The sequence below is a fragment of the Meles meles genome, chromosome 4, assembly GCF_922984935.1.
Source record: "Meles meles chromosome 4, mMelMel3.1 paternal haplotype, whole genome shotgun sequence".
NCBI classification, from domain to species: Eukaryota; Metazoa; Chordata; class Mammalia; order Carnivora; family Mustelidae; genus Meles; species Meles meles.
Window position 1 is genome coordinate 149,685,379 of NC_060069.1, and position 27,196 is coordinate 149,712,574.

Sequence of the window (27,196 nt, forward strand, 5' to 3'; positions counted from 1 at the left end):
CAGAGTGAAAACGTCTTCATCATTCTTTAAGAAGGCCTGTTCAAGGTATTTCCATAAGCAGAATCAATCCACACACTCACACACACGTTATTGCTAAGCAAGAAGAAAGCATACTACACTTGATGACACGTTCTTTGATTATGGGCATCCAGGCAGTAGGAACTTGAGTGGAAGTGAAAAAATGGGACTTTTTTTTTTTTTAAACAATTTTCTCTGTGGACCCTATGAGAGGCTGACATGAAAAGATTGGGCATCTCCTCCTGTGGCTCTGAGAGAGATGGGCTGGCTTCCCCATTGCCTTAAGGCCCAGTCATTCCTTCCAGGAATGGAGCCCAAGTCACCTGAAGAAAGAAAAGTTATTGCAAACAATGAAGAGATAAGAAACAAATTGAGAAAACACTTTCATCTAATTTGATTTTGCCTTTGATGGGAAAACACCAATGGAGTGTGCATAATATCGCCGCGGATAAATAGCTGTGAAGGCACAACGATGGCTCCGTCTCTTTCATCACACGTCGGGGCCAGAGCGATGTTTTCTTAACAGCTTTTCTTCCCCGTTCACTTCTATACATTAACAGAGTGGAGGGGGGAGAGAGGCATGCACAGAGGAACAGACATTTTTTTTTTTTTTAAACAGCCATTAGAAGCTTTCAGTCCCTAAAAATATTCTTTTCTTTTCTTTTGTGTCCACAGCCCTGATGGAGGCGAGGTGGGTGCCTAGTGCTCAGTCAGATGTGTTAAACTAACAAACCAGCAAATCCAAGTGAAGAGACCCCAGGGAAAGAGACAGAGAGATGGAAAGACAGAGAGAGAGAGGGAGAGAGAGACAGACAGAGAGACATAGAGAGAGGGCCAGGAAGAGCCAGAGAGAGACAGAGACAGAGACAGAGACACAGGGAGAGGCAGAGAGACAGAGCCAGGAAGAGAGGGCATTTTCAAAAATGGGAACCTGTGCACATAATGTGTGCCCTCCGAGCTGCAAACTAATAATTTTCCTCAAACGTTTCCACACCATCTATTACATTCAGTCTAATTAATCTTTGTTTTAATTAGGCTATTTAGCAATGGGGCATAGTCAGGACCTTTAAAAAATATGTTTTAGTTACCCAAAGAAACAGAATATAAATGGAAATCTTATCTCATTTTTAAAATCAACCCAAACATTTCAATTAAGTAAGGAACTGGCTGCCAAAGGTACTCTTCTATAGGAAATGTACTTTCTTGTCCACTACAGTGAAAAAAAAAATGTTGGATTACAGAATCTTGATTTTCAGATGATTGTTTTTGGGTTTTCAAAGCTTTTTTTCCCTTTAAGTCCTAAAGGGTAAAAATCTTCACAATATAAGTGTTAATTAATTCCAGTGCATAATTTTGAATAATAAAATTAGTATAATAAAATACACCAAGGAGCCAAATTCTTTTATCACTATTGTTATTATTTAACTAAGTAGTTCACATTTGCATTACTCTGCTTGAGCTCCTATGGAACTCAGAACTTTGAGAGATTGAGAATTACAACTAAAATAATCCCAAGATCAGAACCCAGCATGGAAATGATTTTTTGGCCTATTTCCTCCTAAAATCAAGGCTCCAGTAAGCCCTTTCTCTCCTACTTTAGTCTGTCCCTCTGTCAATCTCAAGTGCAATTAAAATTCATTGCTGAGTAAAACTTGGAAACCATTCCATAGATAAATCACTGACAAACTCCTTGTTTTCCACATCTAAACATAATTTCCTAAAACCTTTGAGAGATGGGGCTAATGACAGCTTACCCATAGGGCCATATGTATTTAATACTGTAATCATGCCTGCTGTAGAAACTAAGCACTAGATGAATGTTAGCATTGCTATTAATAACATACAATTTCAGAAACTAGCATGTCAGCATCTATCAGCAGAGTAGGGAGAGAGAGCTAGAAAACTGGCCATAAATGAACATGCTAAGAGAATCATCTTATCGCTCTGCTATTTGTGGGTGCAATTAAAATGCTTGAACAGTGTGCTCTTTATTTTATTCTGAAATTTATTATTGAGAAGGTTACCTTTTCAGTTCCTTCTTCTTTGAGACTAATAATGTCCAGATCAAAATCCTTCCTCAAGCCATCGGTTTTATTGAAGGTGATACGCCCAGTCAGACCATCCCACCGGGCCTATGGACAAAAGGAACATGGCATTACTGTTTCACACTTATCATAATCCTAACACCATCAAAATTGTAATACCTCGGATTTATCACGGTATCCAATTATTTGGTTTCACTGTGGTGTCAGAAAGTATCGCATTGCTTCAGTAGCTCAACGGCAGAACACTTCCCTGTTTTATTAGCACTCATTTATTTTGTCAGTTCTAACATCTAACATCAGTCAAATCTGTGATAATGACAATTTAAATGGTCAGTATGAAAGGAATGACTGCAAAATAGTCTACACATGGAGTAAACAAAGTCTGGGAAGCCATGATACTCTGTTTTCCAAGGTCAAGTCAAATCCTTTTTAAGGTACTGACCAGGGGAAGTATCCTCTCCCCCACTTTTTTTTCTCTGTGAAAAGGATACAATCCGGTGATGCATTATCGAATTTTTAGGATATCCAGATTTAGGCCTTCCAATATCATTTGGCCACTGTATTAGTTTCCTATAGCTGCTGTAGCAAATTATCACAAAGTGGGGTGACTTAAAACAGCAGAAATTTGTTCTCTCATAGTTCTGGAGGCCAGGAGCAGATGTCCAAAATCAGTAACACTGGACAAAATCAAAGTGTAACAGGGTCATGCTCCCTCATGGAGACTCACAGGAGACTCTGTTCCTTGACTCTTCATGTTCCTGGTGGCTGCCAGCAATCCTTGTCCTGTGGTAGTATCTCTCCAGTCTCTGCCTCTGTGGTCACATTGCCTTCTCCTAGTCTGCCATCTGTCTGCTTGTCTCTTATAAGGATACATGTGATGGCATTTAGGCTCATGTAGATAATCCAGGATACTTACTCCATCTAAAAATCCTCAGTTAAGTTATATATGCAGTGTCCTTTTTTTTTTTTTGCCAAAAAATATAACATTTACACGTTCTAGGAATTAGGACATGGATATCATCTAGAGGAGCCATTATTCTGCCGGCCACATGTATATCCACATCATGTTAAGAACTAAAAGTCACAGCAGTCTCCCTGTCACAGAACTCACACTGGACATCTTTGGTGGTTTCGTTAAATAAAAAAGAGTGGCCCCAGAGTTTCTTGAGCTTCAGTCTCTAGGCGATTTTTGGCAATCTGGTCTAATTCAAGTTGACTTACAAATGAGGACACAACGGGAACTCAGTCCTGGCTGTTTTTCTCTTTCCTGGCTTTACCAAAATCACTGGACATTTGTAAAATGTGAAGAAAATCCTGGAAGATGAACTATATCTGGGGTGTCTCTACCATGTGCACCTGCTGACTGATTTATCCACTTGGCCAAGAGGTAGAGCAATGTAGTGGAAGTATGAGTTTATCACAGAGCTGGGTTTGAATCTCTGAAGTGTGACTTCATGCAAGTGACTTAATCTGAATCTGGATTGTCTCAAATTTCAGTATCTGATCCATGCAAGGTTTCTGTGAGATTTAAATGGCACTTCACACAATTCTTAACTCACTGAAAGCACTGAAAACTTAAGGATTATTTTGACAACTATCTCTTATTTTCCTTCCCACATTCTCCACAAACCCTGGAGTTTGGCTTTTATAACCTCACATGTCAGGACTCACATGTATAGTCTTTTCGGATCTCTTCTGTATTTCATATTACAAACCAACATCAGATTCATTGTCCCGAAATAAAATTTTCATGCTCATGCAATTTCTCCCAGCACATAAAGTACATAGTGGATTCATGCTGCCTACAAATTAGTCGAAATCTTGACTTTACATTTGAGGTTGTGATGGTTAATTTTATGTGTCAACTTGACTGGGTCATGGGATGTTTAGTTATCTAGTTAAACACAGTCTGTGAGGGTGTTTCCATTGGAATCAGTCGACTGAATAAAGCAGATCTCCCCAGTGCGCGTGGGCATTATCGAATACATGGAGGGCCTGACTAGGACAATGAGCAGAGGAAAGGGAAATGTGCTCTCCCTGTCTCATTGATTGAGCTGAGACGTTGGTCTTCTCCTGCCTTTGGACGAGGATTTAACACTGTTGGTATTGCTGCTTCTCCTCGTCTCTGTACCAGAAACTATCTCAGAATATAGCACCTATAGTTTACAGTTTAGTAGGAACAAGAACATTCATGTATTTCAACAAAGCCTTACGGGTGTGAGGAAAGGATTTGCACATAGTCATTGAAGAAAGAAGTATTGGGAAGAAGTACTTACCCCAACTGCCCAGAAAGAAAGATTCAGCCACAACTCCTACAAGAAGGAAGGCCCAAGCTCTCAAAGGATGAGAAATTGGCCAAGCAGGGCACCTAGGTGGCTCAGTGAGTTATGTGGCTGTGTTTGGCTCAGGTCATGATCCCAGAGTTGCGGGATCAAGCTCTGCTTTGGGCCTGCTGAGCGTTGCATCTGCTTCTCTCTCTGCCCCTTCCCCCTGCTCCTTCTCTCTCTCTCTCTCTCTCTCTCTCCCTCTCATGTGGTCATTCGTTTTCAGATAAATAAATAAATAAATAATCTTTAAAAAAGAAAGATTGAAAAAAAAAAAGAAGAAGTTGGCCTAGCAAAGTTCTACAGCCTGAGTAAAAAGCATGAAATACAGTATAAGTTATGTCTGCCATGGATCTATAATGCAAGGTAAGGAATGATGAGAAATGAGCCTAGGAAGGAGGTAGGCGGGCACTTGTTTTTAAGGGTTTTATGGACTGTGCTACTTTTTGCTTGGACTTTGCTCAGTAGACATGTGGGAATGGTCGGAATGTTTTAAGCCTAGGACTGTCATGAGAAGATGTGCTCTCTAGGGAGATCATTTTAGCAGAACTGGGAGAAGATGACTCAAAGATCAAGATTACAAGCAGAGGACTGGCTGGCAAATAGTTCTCACAGAACAAAATGAAACGTATTCACATGCCCACATACGAACATAGGGACAGCACAATTCCTCCGTCTCCCTGTCCCACCAACTTGCACACCGTTAACTATCAATGGAAATACTTCCCTAGCAGGGTAGCCAGTTTCAAGAAGAAAGCATTGCCATTGAAGTTCTTACAGACAGAATAGAGAATGGGATCAACCTAATTATCAGGATCCAACACAATTTTTTTTTAAATATTTTATTTATTTATTTGACAGAGAGAGAGATCACAAGTAGACAGAGAGGCAGGCAGAGAGAGAGAGAGAGGGAAGCAGGCTCGCTGCTGAGCAGAGAGCTCGATGCGGGACCTGATCCCAGGACCCTGAGATCATGACCTGAGCCCAAGGCAGTGGCTTAACCCACTGAGCCACCCAGGCGCCCCAGGATCCAACACAATTAACCTAGACATATTTTCTGGCTACTGTACAGGTGGAATGGGAATCATGTCAGAAGGAGATTTTATCACTTGATAATGCTGGAAGTTAAATTCATGTCAGGAAATGACACATGGACACACGAAGCCTTCAGCTCTCATCTGGGCCATCTGTAAGGCCAAACTAGATGTTCAGTAACACAAAAGAAATACCTCAGATCCTTGAAATTTGCCTCCAGAGTTTTTTGCCAAGGGAGGTCATAATGCCAAATGCTAGCATTAGCTTTAAAAACGAGATGGTATATTTTTACAGTTGACAGTAACACCTGTTGTTACACTTTGATGAAATACAGGTAATCACATTCTCTGCACAGGGACCAAAAAAATCGATATTGGATCCAAGTAAGGCGTGTCCTCTCCTGTGTTTATTTAGGCACACCTCCTGGTATTGCAATCTCCTTTTCCTCTCCACCATATTCCAATCCTACTTTTTATATTCTGGCCACTTCTGGCAAGTAAAAGGCTGGTTTCATGGATTGGTGGGGTAGATGAGAGTCACAAAAAAACTGCTGCATTCGTGTTGTAGCATCTAACTGAGGGTGGGAAACAGTTCGTCTAAGACTTCAGTTGGGTGGAGATCTGTTCAGTGTTAGGGATTTGGACTAAATCAGTTTTTCGGGCCCATTCTTTGTGCTTCTCAAAATGTGCAGTTTTAACCCTCCCTCTGATCTGTGTGGAAAGAGGTAGTTTTCTTCATTAACGTTCTACAGGATTTTCAGACAGGTTTTTTTTTCTACAGACAACTTTTCCTTCTTGGGGGTCATGCTGTGAGTCAATTCGATACATTGTCCAGAGTTTAGGGAGCTCTCTGAAAATGGGCAAAATTGGTAACATTTATCTCTTGATGTAGCATATAGCTCATAGCCGGGTCTTAAAATCCAGTTCAGAAATCCAATTTCATTTCCACTAAGTGTGTCTATTGTGTCCCTTTGTTTGGATTCTGTTGCGTTGCTTTGGATCTTGAATTTAGTGTTCCGGTCACTGGTGCAGTGTAATTCCCACTTCTCGCTTCTCCTCCCTGCTCATCCAAGTGGCAAAAAGTTCCTTTTCGTGCTTTAACAATGCTTCCTTCCCTGCCTCAAATATCTACAAAGACTCCCTGCCTGGTTCTTTACTGAACTGAAATATCTTTTGACCTTCAAAGTCAAGCTTCTCTTGCTGACACAATTGCCTTGCCTTCCTGCCTCCCATCCCTTTATGAGCATGTCTGTCCATGTTCTTTGTTTAGTTTTTCAAAGTAATTGTTGATTAGCATTTATTAATCATCAATGTATTATTGATGAAAGTGAATAGGCAATGACTAACTCCTGGATATGAGGAATAAGATCCATAAGGAAATGATTTTCTGGGGCAAGGCTAAAGCATATACAATTTAGATAATGATATATAATTATATTAGTCATAATTACAATTTGTTTGCCTTATGTAGAAGCATTTGCACAGGGGACAATTATAGTATGCTTAACTGAAAACAATACTTAAACTATTGTCCCTATTTTAGGAACTAGCTTTAATTTCTACCCTGCATAAGACCTCTTAACAATAATTGTCTAATAGCAAGTAGATCAAATGGTGTGACTTTTTTCTTTTCTCTTATCAGGAACATTATCTGATGGCCAAGAAACAGAAATCAAGAGCTGAAAGAAGAAAAAGAAAAGTCTTGATTAATGTCTTACTTGTATGCTCTTTCTCAAGATAATCTTTACTATCCAAATGAATTATATGTATTTTAGTTTTGAGGAATTAAGTGGCTAGTACCTAACTCTAGGCTCTTGTAATAGTTAACTTTTAACTTCATTTTGTAAAAATGATTGCTTTTATTCATTTTCTTCCTAAAGGGGACTTAAATATATAAAAGCACAAAAAGCCTCCTTTCTTAGAATTTTCCCTGACACAGCCATTCCTATTTACCATGGGGAATAAATTCTTTCTTATTGAAAGAAACTTCTTTTTTGAGAGCAGGAGAGAATGTGCTTCTTTAGTAGATATAATCTTGTAAGGACAGTGGTTTCTAGCATTTTCATTTACATATTAAGGAACTCTGCTTTTTTTTTGGTAAGAATATTGTAAATAGAATGTTCATGGCAAACCCAAAGGTTAGCTTTCTTTAGAATTAGATAAAGATGAGAGAAAGAAATTTTTCTATGACTATGCTATGTGTTATTGAAACTTACCAAAATTTGAAAATAAAGGAAAAAAAATTAAAAAGACTGCATGCCCTTTGTCATTGTGGTCCTTGTCTAAGAGGCTCACTCAAAGATGATTTGATTCTCTAGGGAAATATATCTTTATTCCCAGACTTTGTAAAATGTAAATCTATGATGTAAGCGATTTCCATCTAATAGAAAAGAAAACCCTCAAATTATAATTTTATTGCCCTGGCACGTTAACTAGTTTTGATTTTCCAGGTAGCCTCCACAATTATTTTTCCTCTACATCTCCCCGGAATGAGCTTCATTCCCTCAAAGTAAAATGTGTCTTCAACAGTGGCTCACTTTATATTTGTGTTAGTCACATTGGTAACTCTTTTAAAATTATATTTTGTTTTGGAAATGGTTCTACCAAGATGACAAAATTCACTTACCTGCCAAAGGCAAACTTATGGGTCATTTTGTCCTCTTTATCCTAGTCCTGGAGAAGATCCCAAACAGTAATGGATTTTACCTTTGCTGATTCTTTGTTTCTCTTGTTCTTTTCTTTTCACTCTATATTTTGATATTGATTTTTGCCCAAGTATTTCAGTCCGTAAGTACCTTGTCTAACTCATAATTTGGGCTCTTTCTATTTTTTATACTGGGTGCAGGGACCAGTGTATCTGTGTCTGGTCTCTGACCACTGGGCCATCTCTACTGCATAGTTAAGGGAGCACTTTGTGTCTCAGAAGATTTTGATTTTGAAAAAAAAAATCTTAGTTTTGGCCATTACCAGGTCTAGGGACTAGTGGTTATCTGCATGTTAGTCTAGCCTCATGAACACAGGCAGAAGAACATGCTGTGTACATGGGAATCTGATTTGCACGTGGCCACTAAGTCATTCTTTATTGGCTGCAACATTGAATTGGAATCTGGTGTTTTTTTCTGAGTACATGGTGGTCTGTCATGTAAAGAAAGTAATCTAATTCTCTGTCAGTAGTGTGACAAATGATTGAAAATCTGGTCTGTTAGCCTTTTTCTTTTGTCTGAGCAAGAATACATCTCAGGTTCGCTGGAAAGGAGAAATACTCCTTGAATTCCATGTTCAAGATTTTTTGTGTTCTATGTTTACTTTCAACTCATGGCTAAGAATGTGGAACTAAGGCTGCAACCCTAGAGACTATATCTTTGATTACTTATATTAATATACCCAGGATTCCTATTATATAGAGAAACTAAAGTTTTATTATATTTTATGTGCTACCCTTAAAAAAAACCTCTCAGAAATTTCTAGCTCAGAAGCTAAAAACGCAAGTGCATCTTTGACCGCACTTAAGGATTTTTTAAAAAATTAACTGAAACAGGGGCGCCTGGGTGGCTCAGTGGGTTAAGCTGCTGCCTTCGGCTCGGGTCATGATCTCAGGGTCCTGGGATCGAGTCCCATATTGGGCTCTCTGCTCGGCAGGGAGCCTGCTTCCTCCTCTCTCTCTGCCGGCCTCTCTGCCTGCTTGTGATCTCTCTCTGTCAAATAAATAAATAAAATCTTTTAAAAAAATTAACTGAAACAATCAATACATGTCCCTTAATTTTACCAGTATTGAGTTACAGTTTCAGTCTTCCTTTTTTTACCAATCTGTTTTTTTGTTTCTTGATGAAGAGGGTAAGTAGTCAAATTTCTTAAACTTCTTTTTAAAAAAATATTTATTTATTTGAGAGAGAGAGAAGAAGAAAGCATGCACAAGTGATGGGGAGGGGCAAAGGGAGAAGCAGACTCTCTGTTGAGCAGGGAGCCCGACTTGGGCCTCCATCCCAGGACCCTGGGGATTATGACCTGAGCTGAAGGTAGACACTTAACCAACTGAGTAACCCCAGGCACCCCATGAATTTCTTAAACTTCTTATACTGGTTTACTGAATTGCTAGAATTGTTACATAATGTTTAAAATGAAGGAGATATAAAATTGTGTATGTAATCACATTGAATTAGAATCCTGACAGAATTTTTGTATCTATTTAAGCATAATTTCCAAGTTCCTTATTGAGTTTAAGACCTCAAACTAATGATAAATTAAGTTAATGGATACTCTTTGAGTATCTAAATGGCTTCTCAGTAAGAGATAATACTGATGTACTGGTCACTATATATGTGTGTGTACATATATACATGTATATTTCTATATATCTTATTATTTTTATATATTACATAGAAACTGTCCTTTGGGTCATGGTAATGAATATGCTTCTTTTTGCCACATTGAAAAAGATGTTCAAAAGCTGTATGTGGCTCTACAGAGCTCCATAATACACATTTATATGTAGGGTAATGGGCTGTACTTTTTTTTTTCCCATTTTATTTATTTTTTCAGCGTAACAGTATTCATTCTTTTTGCACAACACCCAGTGCTCCATGCAAAACGTGCCCTCCCCATTACCCACCACCTGTTCCCCCAACCTCCCACCCCTGACCCTTCAAAACCCTCAGGTTGTTTTTCAGAGTCCATAGTCTCTTATGGTTCGCCTCCCCTTCCAAATTTTTTTTTTTTAATAAACATATAATGTATTTTTATCCCCAGGTACAGGTCTGTGAATCGCCAGGTTTACACACTTCACAGCACTCACGATAGCACTTACCCTCCCCAATGTCCATAGCCCCCTCCCCCTCTCCCAATCCCACCTCCCCCCAGCAACCCCCAGTTTGTTTTGTGAGATTAAGAGTCATTTCATGGAGAAGCAACATGGGGGGGTAGGGGGATAGGAGAAGAATAAATGAAACAAGATGGGATTGGGAGGGAGACAAACCATAAATGACTCTTAATCTCACAAAACAAACTGGGGCTGCACTTTTAAATACAAGCTAAAGAGAAAATATGTACCAAATTATGAAAACTACAGTAAACAAAAGAGCATGAGTGTGTATACTATTTGAAGGGATTTAAATTTGTGTTGGTGCAAACATGGTAAGTCTGAATAAAAACAAAGATGTGTGTTAAATTTTTGGCAAAGTTTGTTCAGTTTGGCTGGTTTTATTAGAAAGATACATATTTTAAGTTTGTGAATTCTGTTATGTCAAATACTACATGAATGGAAAACTGGTGGGATTTTTTTCTCTTTCTTTTAAAATGATAACTGGTCTTGGCGTCCTTAGTCTGCTCTCAAGAAGGCATACATTTATAACTTTCCTTCTATGTAATATGATGATAGACCTTGCATCAACAAATGGTTTCTACTTTCTCCTCATGTTTGTATGAAGTTTTGTTATACCCTATGGACTGAAAAATGGGTCTTTGTCAAAGAATGGCAGTTGCAGAGGCTCTTAGGAAAATGGTGCCAGATTCTCTTACCTATTGGTACTTTAAGAAATAGAGCTGGGGCGCCTGAGTGGCTCAGTGGGTTAAGCCTCTGCCTTCGGCTCAGGTCATGATCTCAGGGTCCTGGGATCGAGCCCCACATCAGGCTCTCTGCTCAGCAGGGAACGTGCTTCCCCCTCTCTCTCTGCCTGCCTCTCTGCCTACTTGTGATCTCTATCTGTCAAACAAATAAATAAAAATCTTTAAGAAAAAAAAAGAAATAGAGCCATGGGGACAGACTTTGGAGCTTAAATTGATGTCACTTAGACAATTTGGACTGTTACAAGAGCACTGAATTGGGACCTTTAGAACTCTTTTTAGTAGGTCCAGAGTAGACCTCATGAAAACAGGGTGGTCCAGATGTATAAGACTTAAGTAAGATAAAATGAATAATGATGAGAAATCTGTGTGATTATTTGGGTTTGAGTATGCTAATATGGTTTTAAATGTTCTGTTAAGGGAATGAAGATGTCCTTTCTTTACCTGCAAACCTCAACATATTAACCTACACATGATACATTCTTTACATGGTATTTTCTTCTCCCTGACATCTCAGAATTCAGTAACAGCTTACTAAATTTTATGGCAATGTGGTCATTTGCATAAGACAACAAATATCTGTCTTCTGTTTTACCAGGATAGAGTTTGACAAATTGGTTGTATAAATGAGGTGATACCAGGATTGTTACATCTGAGAATAAATCTCATTTATTCCATTAAGGAACATATGCTTTCTTTTATCTGTAGACCAAAGAGCCAGAAACTGCCTCAGGAAACTGGTCTGTTATTTGTTCTGTGATTTATGGAATCTCACACTTATAGGTGGTAAAGAAGGTCATTGTCTGACAGGTCAGGAAATATATCAGCTTTTGGGTACTTCAAAGAGAAATTCACCAAAATATAGATAGGTATTATAGGAATGCTGTGCAGAACAATTTCTTGGATTTAGTTTCTTACCCTTGTGTGGTAGGGAGAATAACACCCTCCCAACCCCCAAGTCTCCATGTTCCAATACCCATAGCTTAAAATATGCAAAAGGAACTTTGTAGATATGATCAAGTTAAGGATCATAAAGTGGGGAGATCATACTGAATTATCTGGGGGCCTGATGTGATTGCAAGAGTCTTTACAAGAGGACCCCAGGAGAAGTCAGACAGGCAGAAGGAGAGAGACAAAGAAAAAGAGACTGAAATATGCAAAGCTGTTGCTGGTTTTGAAAATAAAGGCAAGGGTCCACAAGGCAGGGATTATTAGAGGTTTCCAGATACTGGAAAAAAATAAAGGAACTGATTTTCCTGTAGAGTTTCCAAAAGGAACCAGTCCTGCTGATGCCTTGACTTTAGCCCTCTGAGACCATATCAGACTTCTGACTTCAGAATTGTAAGACAGAATAAATTTGTGTTGTTTTAAACCACCAAGTTTGTAGTGATTCATTAAAGTGGCAATAGGAAAGGAATACACCTTGGGATAAAAGACCCCATAAGAGCAAAAAAAAACATGTTTGGAACAAAAAAAATCTTTTGAAAATGCAATCAGAGTTTCCTTTAGAAATCTGCATATAAAAGTTACTTTTCTGGACTGAGTAGTTGTTTAAAAATAGTAGCTCTGAATATGCTGGCCATGTTCAAAGAGGCTTATGTGATTGATTAACAACTTGCATGTAAATTAATCAGGTCCAAACACAATGACACCAGACTTTTTGTAACATGAACAATCTTTGAAGATTATTTATGATATAAAAGGGGAGTTCTGAACAAATTGTCTAGAGCTTGGAAATAAAGCAAAAGGATGACTGCATCTTCTTTAAGGTCCTATGGGATCATTGTCTAACATGCCCACCCAAGGAAGATTTAATTCTCCAGGTGATTGTACTTTTGCTTGTTTTACTATTTTCCATTGTTTAGGATCAAGGCTATGAAATTATATGTTAATTTGTAGATTTTTGTCCAAAGAAGATGCAAATAATTCATAACTGGTATGAAGGATAACCTCAGAGGTTATGGTTTTATTGTTTTGTAGGACAATAATCAGTTTTGTCTGTAACTCAGCCTCTCCTAGTGGATTACATAATCATTGTTGTTCCAATTCTTTAAACCATTTTTACCACCCTGCTAGTTCCATCGTGAAGGTAAGTGTAATTTTTTTTTTAAGATTTATTTATTTGAGAGAGAAGTGAGAGAGACACATAGCGTGAGTGGGAGGAGGGGCAAAGGGAGAGGGAGAATCCTCAAGCAGACTCCCTGCTGAGTGGGGAGCCTGATGCAGGGCTCTATCCCAGGAGCCAGAGATCATGACTTGAGCTGAAATCAAGAGTTGGACACAACCAACTGAGCCACCCAGGCACCTCAAGTTAAGTGTATTTTTGGCACCAGCCTTTCTTTATATTTGTATGAAAACCATGTTGATAACTTTTATAAAGTTAAATATTGACAAATAGGAAGTGGTATAGGAATATTAGCTCATTTGATCTTAACAGCAGCCAGATAAGGTAAGAAGAAGTATCTCCACTTTATAGAAGAGACAAGGCTACAGTTACTAAAATGCACTGGAGGTATCCAGAACCTATTCTATCTCAAATACTCTCTCCTTAACCACACTGCATTCCTATAAATAAGGTCATGAAAGAGAAAATGAGGAGGTGTGGGCCAGTTTCTCCCAATTTAACTCCTCACACTTGACTTTGCATAGGTCATGAGGAATGGACACTCTCAAGCCAAGACACAAAAAAATTAAGCACTAAAATCTTAGTTTCCCACTAACTCAATGGCACTTTCGAAGCCTGAGTTGCCCAAATGGACCCAATTTGGATCTTCTCCGTTTGGTTAGAAAAATAAAACCTCTGACCTGGCCTCTAGTACCTTCCTTCTTACTTTCTTCATGGAACACAGAGCAGCGTCTCCTGAAGATCAATATCTCATGACTAGAGAGTTCTGGTATCTTGACTAAACTAAAAGAAGTCATCAGCCTTTCTATTAGAAATCATGGGATAACTGGGATGTACATACAGCATTCCAATGGCCATCAGGGTGCAGAGCAAGAGGAACATCTAGAAAATGTTGAACTCTTGGTATTAATGCTAGTTTGGTTGACATGCCTCTAATTTTCCTGTCATCATTCCCTTTGCTGCCCTTCAGAACCCCATCCTAACTGTCCACTAGTGCATTAAATAGAGCAGGATGGTTCTACTTTCTAGGGTTTCCATTTTGGATTTACTTGCATGTGGCTGTTCATTGGCTTTATACCACAAATATTGATAACTTTTGCTGACTTAAAATTTAACTGTAAGACTGAGGAAAATGTTTAAAGGCCTTTATCTTTGGTCACAATGAGTCTCTTTCCTTTGAACCTTCTTCCTGGATTTCCCCTGGATTTCCTTCTTATCAGTACATTGTCTTCCTCATTGTTCATCAAGGTAAAAAACCTCCTTTTCTGTTATTCTGAGATGTCATCAATGCCTTGACTTTTATAAGACACATCACATGGCAATGTGACAGAACCAATTTGTAGTTCAGAAAGCTGTATGGAAAATGCAAAGTTTCCCAGTAAAAGAGGAGAATTTAATAAAATTGTAAATTGATGTGCTTTCATGAGTTTAACCAAACAAAAAAAGAAAGAAATCATAAGTATTTAAAAGCAACAAAAACATACTGATAATAAGCTCTTCATTGGTCTTCACGTATTATTCATAAACAAATTTTAGTTATACACCCAGCATTGTAAAAAAGATAGTTTCAGACATAATGATAGTTAATTATAATTGTTATCAAGTTTTAATATGGTGTATTAGGAAGAGCTTGACTTTGGAATCAAATACATAGGTTTGAATCTTGGCTCTGTCTTTGATTAGTTGGGTGACTGGGCAAGTTCCTTAAGTTCTTCAAACTCCATTTGCAAAAATCAATACAGTCTTTACCTAGTTGTTGTAAAGATTAAAAGAGATAATGCTTCAAAGCATCTAACAGAGTACTGTCGGATGGAAGCTCAATAAAAATTCAGTTCTTTTATTACCGTGACCTAGTTAAAAATTCCTTAACTCTCCTCACAGATACATGATTACTCACAGACCATTTTGCAATAAACCTTAATCCATCTCAGAGCTTTTCTTTTGTTAAAAAGAAAACCACAGGCCCAAAGTGCTGTTACTTGGACCACAACAAGTCACCAAACCAGGGCTTAGTATCTGAACTAATTAAAGTTTCAACCTCCTCTAAGAATGTAAACCTTAAACTGTCAGTCATGAATTTTCTGATGGGTGTCAATGAGTTTGTAACATGGGCCCTGTCCTTCCCACAGTGGAAGATGAGGTAATTGGCATGTTAAGACCCCCTTGCACCATCCCCCAAATGGAAAGTGACCTTTCTTTTCTTTCTTTCCTTTCTTTTCCTTATAACTTTCTTGCCCCATCCTCCTTCCTAAAAAAACCATCCATTTTGTACAACTCCTTGGAGCAACCCTCTACTTGCTACATGGGATGTTGCCCTATTCATGAATTGTTTAACGAAGCCTATTAAATCCTCAAATTTACTCTGCTGAATTTTGTATCTTAACACTCTATGCTGCTTGTCAGAAAAAAACCAACTGCCTTTCTACATCATCAATTATATTAATGTAGTGGCCTTTAAATTTTAAAGAGTGCAGAATCATCAGGACACATTTGAGGTGGGAATGAGGGAATCTGCATTTTTAAAATCTGCATTAATAGCCATAGCCTTGCTTACTGTGTTTTGCTGGAAAACCTGGTTTCTTCACCCCTCCAGAGTTACTAAGGTGTTCTGGGCATATCCCATGTATACAGGAAGTATACACATTATTAAACTTTTGTTTGTTTTTCTCCTGTTAACTTTTTTTTTTAACAGGGTCATCTCACTCAAGAACTTAAGAGGGGTAGAAGGAAATTATTTTTCCTCCTCTTTACCATGTTTCCTCCTAATGGCTGTACATGAACTTTGTCTTTTAATCATATGCATTCCTCCCCAGATTGCACCCATATTCAAAACTCATTAATTTGTTTTTGCTACTCCCTTTACCTGGAATTCTCTTTCCTGATATGTTCTTAGATATACTTACTGCTCATTGAATAAAGGTTAGCTTCCCAAGGGCAGGAGTAGTTATCTATTCTGTTCACTGATGTATCCTAATTACTAAGAACAGTATGTTCATCTAGTGCTCACTAAATACTATTGAATGGGTAAAAAGAAAAAAAATAAAGGTCAGTTCAAATACTGTCTTCTCTCTGAAGCCATTCCCAATCCCTTCTGTTCAACTGTGTAGCTTTTCTTCTGGAATTTAATGGTATTGTATTTATTTTCTATTACAGCTCACATCATACCAGTCTTGTATTATGATTAGTGTATTTCCCTCCAGATTATGGATTCCACAAGGTCAGGAGCAGGTTTGTATTCATCTTTGACTTTCACTGCTCACCACTCCTTTTTCACCTAACAGTGCTACATGCATAGAATATACCGTGTACATGCAATAAATTGATTTCTGGCTAAAATCTTCCATTTAAAATTATTTGATATTCAACTTTAGAAGACACAAACACGACATACTTTAATCAGAAATTATTTTGAGATAACATAAGCCCTTCTCTGTTAAACTTTCTGTCAGAGACTTTTGGGATCCTATCTTGATCACAATAGGATAGTCCAATTTTTCTCAATCTAAATCCATTTTAACTTTGAGTTTCCTGCAAGTAGTCAGACTTTTGTGGTTTTGGGAAAATCACTTTATCTCATGGGGTTTCCATGTCTGTTTCTATACATGAAGATGTTCAATGGAACGATCTCTGAGAGTCCACTGTTCTATTCCTTCCCGTATTTGGTTTGGAAGTTTGCCCAAACTCCCTGCATGTGCTTACACCAGCATCTGCTGCCTGAGTGCAGAGTCTGGCAGTGTTAGGAACCCACTCTGGCCCTCTCTAAAATCTCAAACCACACTTTTGGAAGCTGAACAAGATAAATGGTCAATCTAAGGAGGAATGTCCTGCCCAGTTCTCTAATGAATCCATTAGAATGCCATGCTTGGATCCTAACATGGAATAAGTCCTTTCCTTTGTTTCTATCCTCACTTGGTCACTCAGCTCCAGGATACTTGCTGAACTCATTTTTTTTTTTTTTTTGAGAGATACATAACTCTCTTGTTCATCAAGCAAATAAACTTAGCTTTACAAAATTATCTTGTATTTTAGCTCTGGGGTCTTCTATTATTCTCTGACAGGTTCATATTGTTATAAATCCCAAGTGCTCATCTTCCTACAACTTCTTAACTCACCCTTTTGCAGCGGTACCCACCAGAGCAGAGAGACGCTAGTAGGACTTGCCTAAAGCAGTATCATGATATTCTGGGAGAACTGCTGAGTAAGTCCTTCAGTTTTGTTTTCAAACATGACATTAAGCAATACTTTTTCAACCCAAATACTTTGCAGCATTTATTTCCTCAGGACCAGAATTCAAGGCTTAGATTCATTCACTCAGCCTCTCAAGAACTTTCAGTCAAGTGAAGAAAAGAGTCAAATAAATCCAGTGGCATTTCATGAAACTGCCTTAAAACCGCAAAAGACTTAATTAGACTATGGTTGTTTGACTTAATGGTGTTTTAAAACAATATTCACAAATTGTGGGTGAGAAAAAAAATCACTGGTGCCATACTTCAAAGATGTCGCCTTTAAAATTGCTTTAAGGGGAGGCAGCATACATTACTCTGCCTTTTGTAGAACAATTAAGTTGGAATGGTAAAAGTCAATTGTTTTGATACCATTACAGTTCCGTTGAATCATGTTAATTAGAATAGGTTGGGTTTGTTCTCATTTAGATCAGCTTCCATTCTCTCTCTTGGTATGGAGCAAAATTTACTATGGGCCATCACTGAATGAAATGTTTTAAAATAAGAAAAACCAATTATAAAAGATGGGTTTTCCAGATCTCTAATTAGCAAACTACACAGAAAGTATATCAGTAAAAGTACACCGCTGGTTTAATTTTTAATAATCTTATTACTGCTGCATTAAAAATACATAAAACACCTTTTGGAGACAGGAACACGGCGACATAGCAGGGATGGAGGTGTTGCTGTCCCTTAGCAGTGAGAATGCAGTAAGTGAACTTGGTTCTGTGTGGTGTGAAGCCTCCTCCTACAATGATACAGCTGCTGAACGTCTGTTCTTTGTCACCCGACATTTGTGATACCAGTTATAGGTACTCTTTAAGTTCTTGCCAGATTGGACCCCTGGGGCAAGTTTGAGCAACAGATACTGAATCTGATTTTGCATAAAAGGCTTTGCACAATCAAAGAGCTGATAAAAAGATGCTCTTAAAATTTTGCGTCAGGTACTGCTGCTCTCACCTCTGCACAGCTTCTACTCACCCACCACCCATTGTGCAGTTACCCTGGGGCAATGGCCTTACAAGCACTCCTGGACAGGCCTATTGCCGGATGCTGCTTGCAAAGGGGTCACACTCCAATTTCTAAGGCAGGCTGCTTATTTCCATTTAATGTAATTTCACTGAGCCTAGGGAATAAAAGATCATCTTACATCTGTCATCCATATTTTGCTTAGTATTAAAAACATTACAGATAAGCAGAGGCTTGGAATGTGGCATTAGATTCACATATTTTCCCCTGCATCCTTAACATGCTTCAGGGCAAAGTGCCTTTAGAGGATTCTCTGGGGGCTGCTGTTGGATAGTCCGGTGTTGGAGAATTTGCAACGGCTTATTTGTTTTAGAATATATTTATTCAAAATCTCTTTCTTCTCTATTGCTTCGTGATCATTTAAATTTGCAATTCTTCTTTATTGAAAGATGGCTTTTGGCTTGATTCTCATGTATTCATTAACCCCTTAGTTCCAGTTTATTACATTTACCCTCTCTGGAAGGTTTGGGGTAGCCTACTATCTTAGTGCCATCTTGATAATCTCTAATTGACCTTCAAAATTCATCTTTGATGTTCTTTCCTCCAAGAGCCCTAAATCTTAAAGACCAGGTTAAGTGTTTTTATTAAGTTTCCCATAGTGTTCGGTAATTTGCCCTATGAATGTATGCATTACTCTGCATTGGATTAATTGCTACCTTGTCTTTCCTATTTAACTATTGATTCATTGAGAACAATGTATTAGTGCTTTAAATAACTTATAATAAATGCTCTTACTGTACCTGAGTGAGACTGTCAGTTAAACATACTGAACAGAAATTTCCTCAGTGGAGGCAATTTTGGTATGTAAACAAAGCAGCATGGACTTTGGCATCCCAGAGCCTTAGAGTCAAATCCTCTCTGTGCTTTACCCGTTGGACAAGGTGATCAAACCAATTGAGTTCCACTTTCCTCATTTATCAAATGGGAAAACAAAAACCTACCTTGCAGAACGTTATGAGGGTAAGAGCTAAAATATTCCTCATATCTAAGCATCAAAAGTTTGTCTGGAGAGGGTCATGGTTCTATTTACTTCTTAGAGATTTCTATTAAGTGCAGAGACTGAATTCAGTCTCTGTCCATGGAGATGCCATGTTGTCTGTGAAGAGGTGTATATGAAGCAGGTGTAAAGCATTTGATGTGAGGAAGTTACTCTCCTGTTAATTTAGGGTATTTCCACCTGCAAACATGCTGGCATGGATGTGAATAGGGACCCCAACAGTATTAAGTAGACCAGTGGGTAAAACCAGGTCTCACCTCTTTGCTTTTCAAGGATTGGGTATTAACTGAAAGGTAGCAGTTACTTCTGTTCTGAGTGGAATTTTCTTGCAACGAATAGCTAAGTGATCTCATGTAAGGTTTACCAGCAGTTTTAATGGGATGAGGGCATCACACATGGGAGTGTTACAAGGCACAGAATTGGAACTCAATCAAGCAATTTGTTGAAAGAGATGGCTTGCTTCCAAGATGGCCCTTCTTTCAACTTCCTTGAAATAGAGGACATACTCTAGCCCTTGAAGGCAAGCACGTTGTCAGGCTTGCTCCAGAGAGATTATCACGTATTCTCATTCTCTTGGGAATAGTCTAGTCTCTTCTGAATTTAAATTTTATTTGTGCTTTACTCTGAAGTCAGAGGGTTGCTGGCAGTTGCCTGGATGAGAAAAATCTGTGAAGCAAGAACCTTACTGTGTGATCCAGGCCCTGGGTGGGAGGTAGAAAGTGCTGATATTCTGGAGAAGACACTAAAGTTAAGAGAAAACCAGGATATGTTCACTTCCTTCTTTGGTCTTAGCATAAGTTACTTAAATGGAATGACAGTTAGCACATTATTTAAAATTCTGAGCATTTGCTCTTGGCACCACAGGACTATGGGTTTCGTGTACACTGAGGAAGTCCAATTACAAATTGATTCAGTCAATGATGTGGCTTCCTGAAATTTTAAAAAATAGATAGCCAGCTTTCAAGTTGATAGAGGATAAAATTCTAACATCCCAATGGCTCAAAATAGAAATTAATAGGAATAAATAAAATAAAATCACTTCTGAATCAAGATATAGCTTTGCTCAGTACCTGCTGAGAGAAACCAGGGATGACCATAAATTTTCAGTTTCTGCCTCAGAACAATCAAGTGTGATACCTGACAGAAATCCTGTGATGTAACTAGGAACTTCATATAAAAACAACTTTTGAAAAACAAAAACAAAACAAAACAAAACCCAAAAAACCCCCCAAAACAAAAAACATACCAAAAAACACAACTTTTGAAGAACTGGGCAATGGTGGGGGGCAATGAAGAGGACATAAAACTTATTACTATTTGGGGTGCCTGGGTTGCTCAGTGGGTTAAGCCTCTGCCTTTAGCTCAGGTCGTGATCTCAGGGTCCTGGGATCGAGGCCCGCTTTGGGCTCTCTGTTTGGCGGGGAGCCTGCTTTGTCCTCTCTCTCTGCCTGCCTCTCTGCCTACTTGTGATCTCTCTCTGTCAAATAAATAAATAAAATCTTAAAAAAAAACTTATTACTATTTGTTTCATTCTCAATTTAAAATGTGGATGGGCAAATTATGTATTTATACAACCTAAAACTAAACAGCCAAATACACTAATTTCTCAGTTCACAAGTATAAGGAACCTTCTTGCTACAACCAGGTAGGCTGGCCAGTAGGTCTTGCATTGCCCTGGATTGGGATTATCTGGGTTTTAAAACTGAATTTTCATATCCTGGGGATAACCTTGGTCCCTGGCAAACCGAGGGTTGGTCACTCTAATTCTAGGACAACTCCAACCCTGAATGGTTCTTTTTCCCAATAAGTATATTCATGATATTAGTAAAGGCATCTTAATTTCTTTCTTTCTGAAAGTTGCATACATAACTCAACTAAGGAATGTTTTCCAGTCATGCATTTCAATATATTTTGTTCATTTTGAAAGCTTTTTGAACTATAATGACAATTAAGAATTGTATATACTTAAGGTATACAACTGGATGATTTGATATATGTAACATAAAGTATCCTAATTTCTGAGTCAGTAAAATACAATATCCCACAATATAGCTACAACATTCATTCTGTACATTTGATGGGTTCACAAGACCACAGTTCTGGAGATCTTGGGGAGACCAATTCCTAAAATTAGTAGGCAAATTAAATATATGTAGATAAAATTCAATGAGAAATATTCTAAGAATATTTCCTGTTCAAAGAATCCTATAGTAAACTTTTCCTGTTCAAAGAATCCTATAGTAAACCTTTCTTTAAAGTGAGTAATTTTTCTCACATTTGGTCTTGAAAAATGAGTTGTCATACTGGTCTTGTTTAAGTTGGGAGCACTCTATGCTGGAGTGCATGATTTAGAATAAAACTGATGTGATTGAAATCAGTCTTCTTTCTCCTACCTGTGGCTGTTTTAGTCAGTGCCACACTCAATTCCCCTTTATCAGTCTGATGTACTTGCTACAGGAAGTGTCGGGTGCCGTTGACCTACAGGAGCCTGCCAGCTTGGAGGTGCCTGGGGGCTATGCACCAAACTATGTACCAGGGGTGCGGTACCCAATAGTCACTGAAGGAGTAATATTAGGGTGTGCTAGCTTTCCAAGGGGTGTATGCATGCTGTGGTGAAAAATACATTCCAAAGTTCACTGGTGGGATAAAGCTGGGGCTAGATTTCTCTTAGTTCCTTTCTCTGTCCTACTGAACTTCCCTCATTCCACCATTGGCTTCTCCTGAGAGCACTCTCTCAATAAATAAACTTGCATGAGAGTCTGTAGGTTAAGCATTCCTGGGTCCTCACTTGTACTATACATTATGATACATGAATACATAATTTACCAAAACTTTATTTCCAACTGTCACCTATGTTACTATTTATTTGGCTCACATGTTAGTAATGATAATATCTTCAAGACAACATGGAAAATTTCTGTAAGGTCATAGAAGGTAGAAAGATAGGAACCAGAACATTAGCTGCATATTATATAATGTGTCATCTCATTTAATCATGATTAAAACCCTCCAAGGTCCATGGTTTTATTTCCTTTTTTTTAAGATTTTATTTATTTATTTGACAGATAGAGATCACAAGTAGGGAGAGAGGCAGGCAGAGAGAGAGAGAGGAGGAAGCAGGCTCCCTGCCAAGCAGAGAGCCCGATGCAGGGCTCGATCCCAGGACCCTGGGATCATGACCTGAGCGAAAGGCAGAGGCTTTAACCCACTGAGCCACCCAGGCGCCCCTATTTCCTTTCTTTATTGATAAGAAACTGAGTCTCAGAGAGGTCAAGTTAAGCTCATTTGTTAGTGGGGAAGCCAAACTTAACTTAGTGGTATCATTCCAAAGATTTTCTTATTTTTGTTTGGTTTTGTTATTTTATTCTTCTACCTTCTTTTGTTTCTCCTTCCTTTTATCAATTCCTCAATTTCTCATCCCAATCTAAAAATGATGAAAATATCTTTATTTCACCAAAACCCAATAATTTTATCAACAGTCAAAATAAAAATTGTTGGACTTGAGCTTTTCATAAGCTATAATTAATTTTATGTAAAAAAACAAAAATAGAATAACAAAAGCACTTGTATAATTCTGTAGATAAATTTGACCCTATGTAAGTCAATGTATTATGCACTAGCACCTAAAGTATGAATTCTATCAAGCTAAATATATGAAGAATAATTATCTAATGCTTAGGTAACCTTTCACAGAGAGAATTTCATTTATTGTCCTTATTTCCAAAATGTTTTGCTGGCAAATCTTGTTGATAAAATGTGAGGGCTGTGAGGGTAATTGCAATTCCTGGCTAGATATATTCTTTGTGTAAAGATGCTCTGGTTCCATTTCTAATAATAGTAAGATGAAAAGAAAGTGTGTTTGCTCATTGAATGGAGCAAACTTAGCTGAGGTTCAAAATTCGATCAATAGTTTGTCACATTTACAAATCTTCATTATTTCTTTAAAACCAAGTCCCTTGCAGTTGTTGGAATTGTCTTTGAAAATATTTGACAGTAACAGAGAAAGTCAATTATCATGTGGTTTTACTTTTGTGGAATAGAAGGGATAACATGGAGGACATTAGGAGAAGGAAAGGAGAAGTGAATTGGGGGAAATCGGAGGGGGAAACGAACCATGAGGGACTGTGGACTCTGAGAAACAAACTGAGTGTTTTTGGAAGGGAGGGGTGTGGGAGGATGGGTGAGCCTGATGGTGGGTATTAAGGAGGGCACGTATTACATGGGGCACTGGGTGTGGTGCATAAACAATGAATCTTGGAACACTGAAAAAATTAAATTAAATTAAATTAAAAAAAGGAAAATATTTGACGGTGACCACACGCTCATCATCTATACTGATTCAGAAAAATGTTTATTTTTCAATTCTCTTCTCAGAAGAATTTTAACCACAACACCTGCCATTCTCTGATTAGATTTTTTGTGTGTGTGTCATAAATCTTGACTAGATTATTTGAGTAAGTCTACATTACTTGGGTAATTAGATAATGTTGTTATCAGCCTGTTTGCCATTGGTTCAAAATATTTACTTTAAAAGAGTGTAGGATATTTAGAAGGGGAAAAGAATATGTCCCCCTTAAAAGACATTGCCTTTACTATTATTTATCATGCCACATAAATTTTAAAGTCCTCTTTATCAAGGAATCAATTAAAAAAAAAGGAATGAGTAAAAGAATCTCTAACATTTATACCCAAAAGGTTAGCGCAAGTCATTAGTGTCAAAACCTGACCTTCCAAGGCAAATCTTAGGATCATTGATTTAAATAAAAGCCAACAATGAACATTTTCATCCTTTGCTCTGAATATTCCTTCATAGGCTGCACGCAAAGGGAGTCAGCATTCAAATATTATTTCCAAGCTATAATTAGTTTGACGTTCAAATGACTGCTTTGTAATTTCAATAACGTAGACATCTAAAGCTCTGGCCGTGGGCTGAACTTGCTGGTTGGCCCACATAGGACCAAGAAGGAAAGGTGGAAGGATGGAGAAGAGGCTTGCCCTCCTCCTCTGCAACCCCACATTTTCCCCTCACATCCCCCACATCCCTGCTGTTCTGAAAATAAGGGGAAAAGAAAGGCTTGATCCAGGCCTTTCTTCTTTTCTTCCTACTCCTTCCTATTCCTCAGCATGAGTTCATTGCTTCTCTGTGTTGCTCTGTTAGATCTTCACTTAGATCTGACATCTTGAGGGCAAGAGGCCATACTTATTCTGGCTAATTTCTCTCTCAGCATCTTCCATATTCCGAACACAGATGAAAGGTGACTTAGGAATAATGGTAAAACAGCATGAATATACTTCTCACATCCTTGGTTAGTGATGAATTATACAATACACCGAGGATAGAGGATGGGCAAAATCATTTCACTTCATCTTGTTACCCGCAACGCCCTCGTTCTCAAACCGGAGTAAGAATTACCTAAGTTTCTGGAGGTTAAATGTAGGAAATAACTGCTTGTTTTGTTTGCTTTTAGCGGTTTCTTCAGGTGATGTTTGGTACACACCACATTTTGGCTTACAGGATTGCTCCTAATCGTTAACACAGTGTAGAATGTTCCCTGTGAACTGGCCTCTGCTCATGACCTACCATGTTATCTCCTACAGTAATTTATCCTCAGCCATCAACTAGTCTCCAAATATGGAGTATCTTTCTCCACCATGCTGCCTCCTCCACTCTGTGCTGTGAAGTGTGTAAACCTGGCGATTCACAGACCTGTACCCCTGGGGATAAAAATACATTATATGTTTATTAAAAAAAAATTTGGAAGGGGAGGCGAATCACTTTTTTTTTTTTAAAGATTTTATTTATTTATTTGACAGACAGAGAGGCAGGCAGAGAGAGAGAGAGGAGGAAGCAGGCTGTCTGCAGAGCAGAGAGCCCGATGCGGGGCTCGATCCCAGGACACTGGGATCATGACCTGAGCCGAAGGCAGAGGCTTTAATCCACTGAGCCACCCAGGCGCCCCTCTAACTCACTTTTTAAAGTGTAGGCCAACCTTCATCTTCTCTGAGAAGACTTTTTTTTAAGATTTTATTTATTTATTTGACAGAGAGAAATCACAAGTAGGCAGAGAGGCAGGCAGAGAGAGAGAGGGGGAAGCAGGCTCACTGCTGAGTAGAGAGCCTGAGGTAGGGCTCAATCCCAGGACCCTGAGATCATGACCCAAGCTGAAGGCACAGGTCTTAATCCACTGAGCCACCCAGGCATCCTCTGAGAAGACTTTTAAAGCAACTCAGATGAACTGCACTGTTGCCTCGGTGACCCTTACTTTATCTTAAAGATACTTCTGGCTTACAAGTCAGACCAGAGGAAGATACATATTTGTCTTCATGTTTACCTTCATGTATGAATCTACTTTCTTTGAAGTCAGGGACCACATGTCACCTGTCTGATGGGCACAGTTCTTGTCACAGTTCCCAGCACAGGGTGTATCTTGCTTAATACTCACTGCAGAATAAATATTTCAGAATAACCCTGGTAAATAGTATGTGTGAGTTTGTTCCTTCATTAAACAGTTCTACATTGGAAGAATTTTCATATCTAGGTGATGTGGCTAACACCTATATTTCCCCCTTGTTGTAAGGAATCCTGACTAATCATCCAAACTCTCACCTGAAGATCTTCCTTTCTAACTTACTGAGAAAGTGGAAGCAACAAGTTCCCACAACTGCATCTACCAACCTAATTACCAGCGTGTCTGGCTGTATTCTCCCATTTCCCTCATCTTACTGGGATGCACTATCCAGCTCATACCCCATGTGTGCACCGGACTCTCTCACCTATGCACAGATGTTGCTTCTACAGTTTCCCTCTCTTGCATTATCGATGTGTTCCTCTCTGACTGATCATTCCAATCAGCAGACAGATGTGCTACAAAATATCTCTTTGGAAAACATTTTCTGAATCCCATGTAGGATACACCAGACATTTTGACAAATGCTATTTTCTTTCCTTCTCACTCTTGGGTGAAGTAGGAATGATTAGCTTCATCTTACGAGATGAGGGTATGACATACGCAGAGCTAGTAAGAACAAGGCATGGATTCAGACCCATATTTTCTGACTCTGAAGAAACGCTTGGCAGAGGAAATGACCTAGTGTATCAGAATAGTATCCAAAGAACACACACCCAGCGCCTGAGCACCCAGAAGGTTCTCTCCCATCTGTTGGTGATGCTCAGAGACTGTTACTCCTACTCCCTGATCTTTATTTTCCCAATTGAAATATGAAGAAATTGGGAAATTTGCCATAATACCATGAAACTTTAACAAGCTATCCCTCTACAATGTCATCTAAAGCGTACAAATTAATTCTAACAGATAAGCGAAATTGCTGGAAACTGAACTTCAGAAAAGTTCTGTTACTATATTTACAGTGTAGATGTTTCAGTTTTTCAGTATATCATAAGTGTAAATGAGAGGAATAGGAACTATAGTGGACACAGTCATATTTTGCATCAAAGTAGTGTGAATACCCACTGGTCGAAGAGAGCCGTCCAGTAAAAGCCCTGATCATTTCACTCGAAGGGGAAGAGGAAAACTCTGGGTCCCTGGTATTTGTGACTTCATGCTATCATGGGGTAGGAAGCATGGTTATGCCCCAGAGGACTCTGAGGAATCTTGCAGAGTAACTCCAAGGTTATTAGACATACTTATTAAATAAATAAAAGCACATACATAAAGAAGCATTGTCAAGTGTTTTAGGGCATGCTAATTGCAGACCACTAGGTAGAGATTAGAACTTTATCTAGTCATCTTAAAAGTCTGGAATCTTAGAAAGGCAGTGGAATACAGAATTGGAGACGGTCGACTCAACAGTGTAAGATTGTAGCTGGGTTGAATTCTAGCT

At 38.5% G+C, this 27,196-nt stretch overlaps 1 protein-coding gene across 5 annotated transcripts in view; it reads right to left on the reverse strand.

The window, feature by feature from the left end:
* GRIK1 (glutamate ionotropic receptor kainate type subunit 1) overlaps window positions 1-27,196 on the reverse strand; it is a 389,893-nt gene that overhangs the window by 54,718 nt on the left and 307,979 nt on the right. For all 5 annotated transcript variants that reach the window (XM_046002599.1, XM_046002600.1, XM_046002596.1 and 2 more), the window contains exon 8: window positions 2,043-2,150. In XM_046002599.1, coding sequence (XP_045858555.1) covers window positions 2,043-2,150 — 108 coding nt within the window. The remainder of the gene's footprint in view (window positions 1-2,042; window positions 2,151-27,196) is intronic.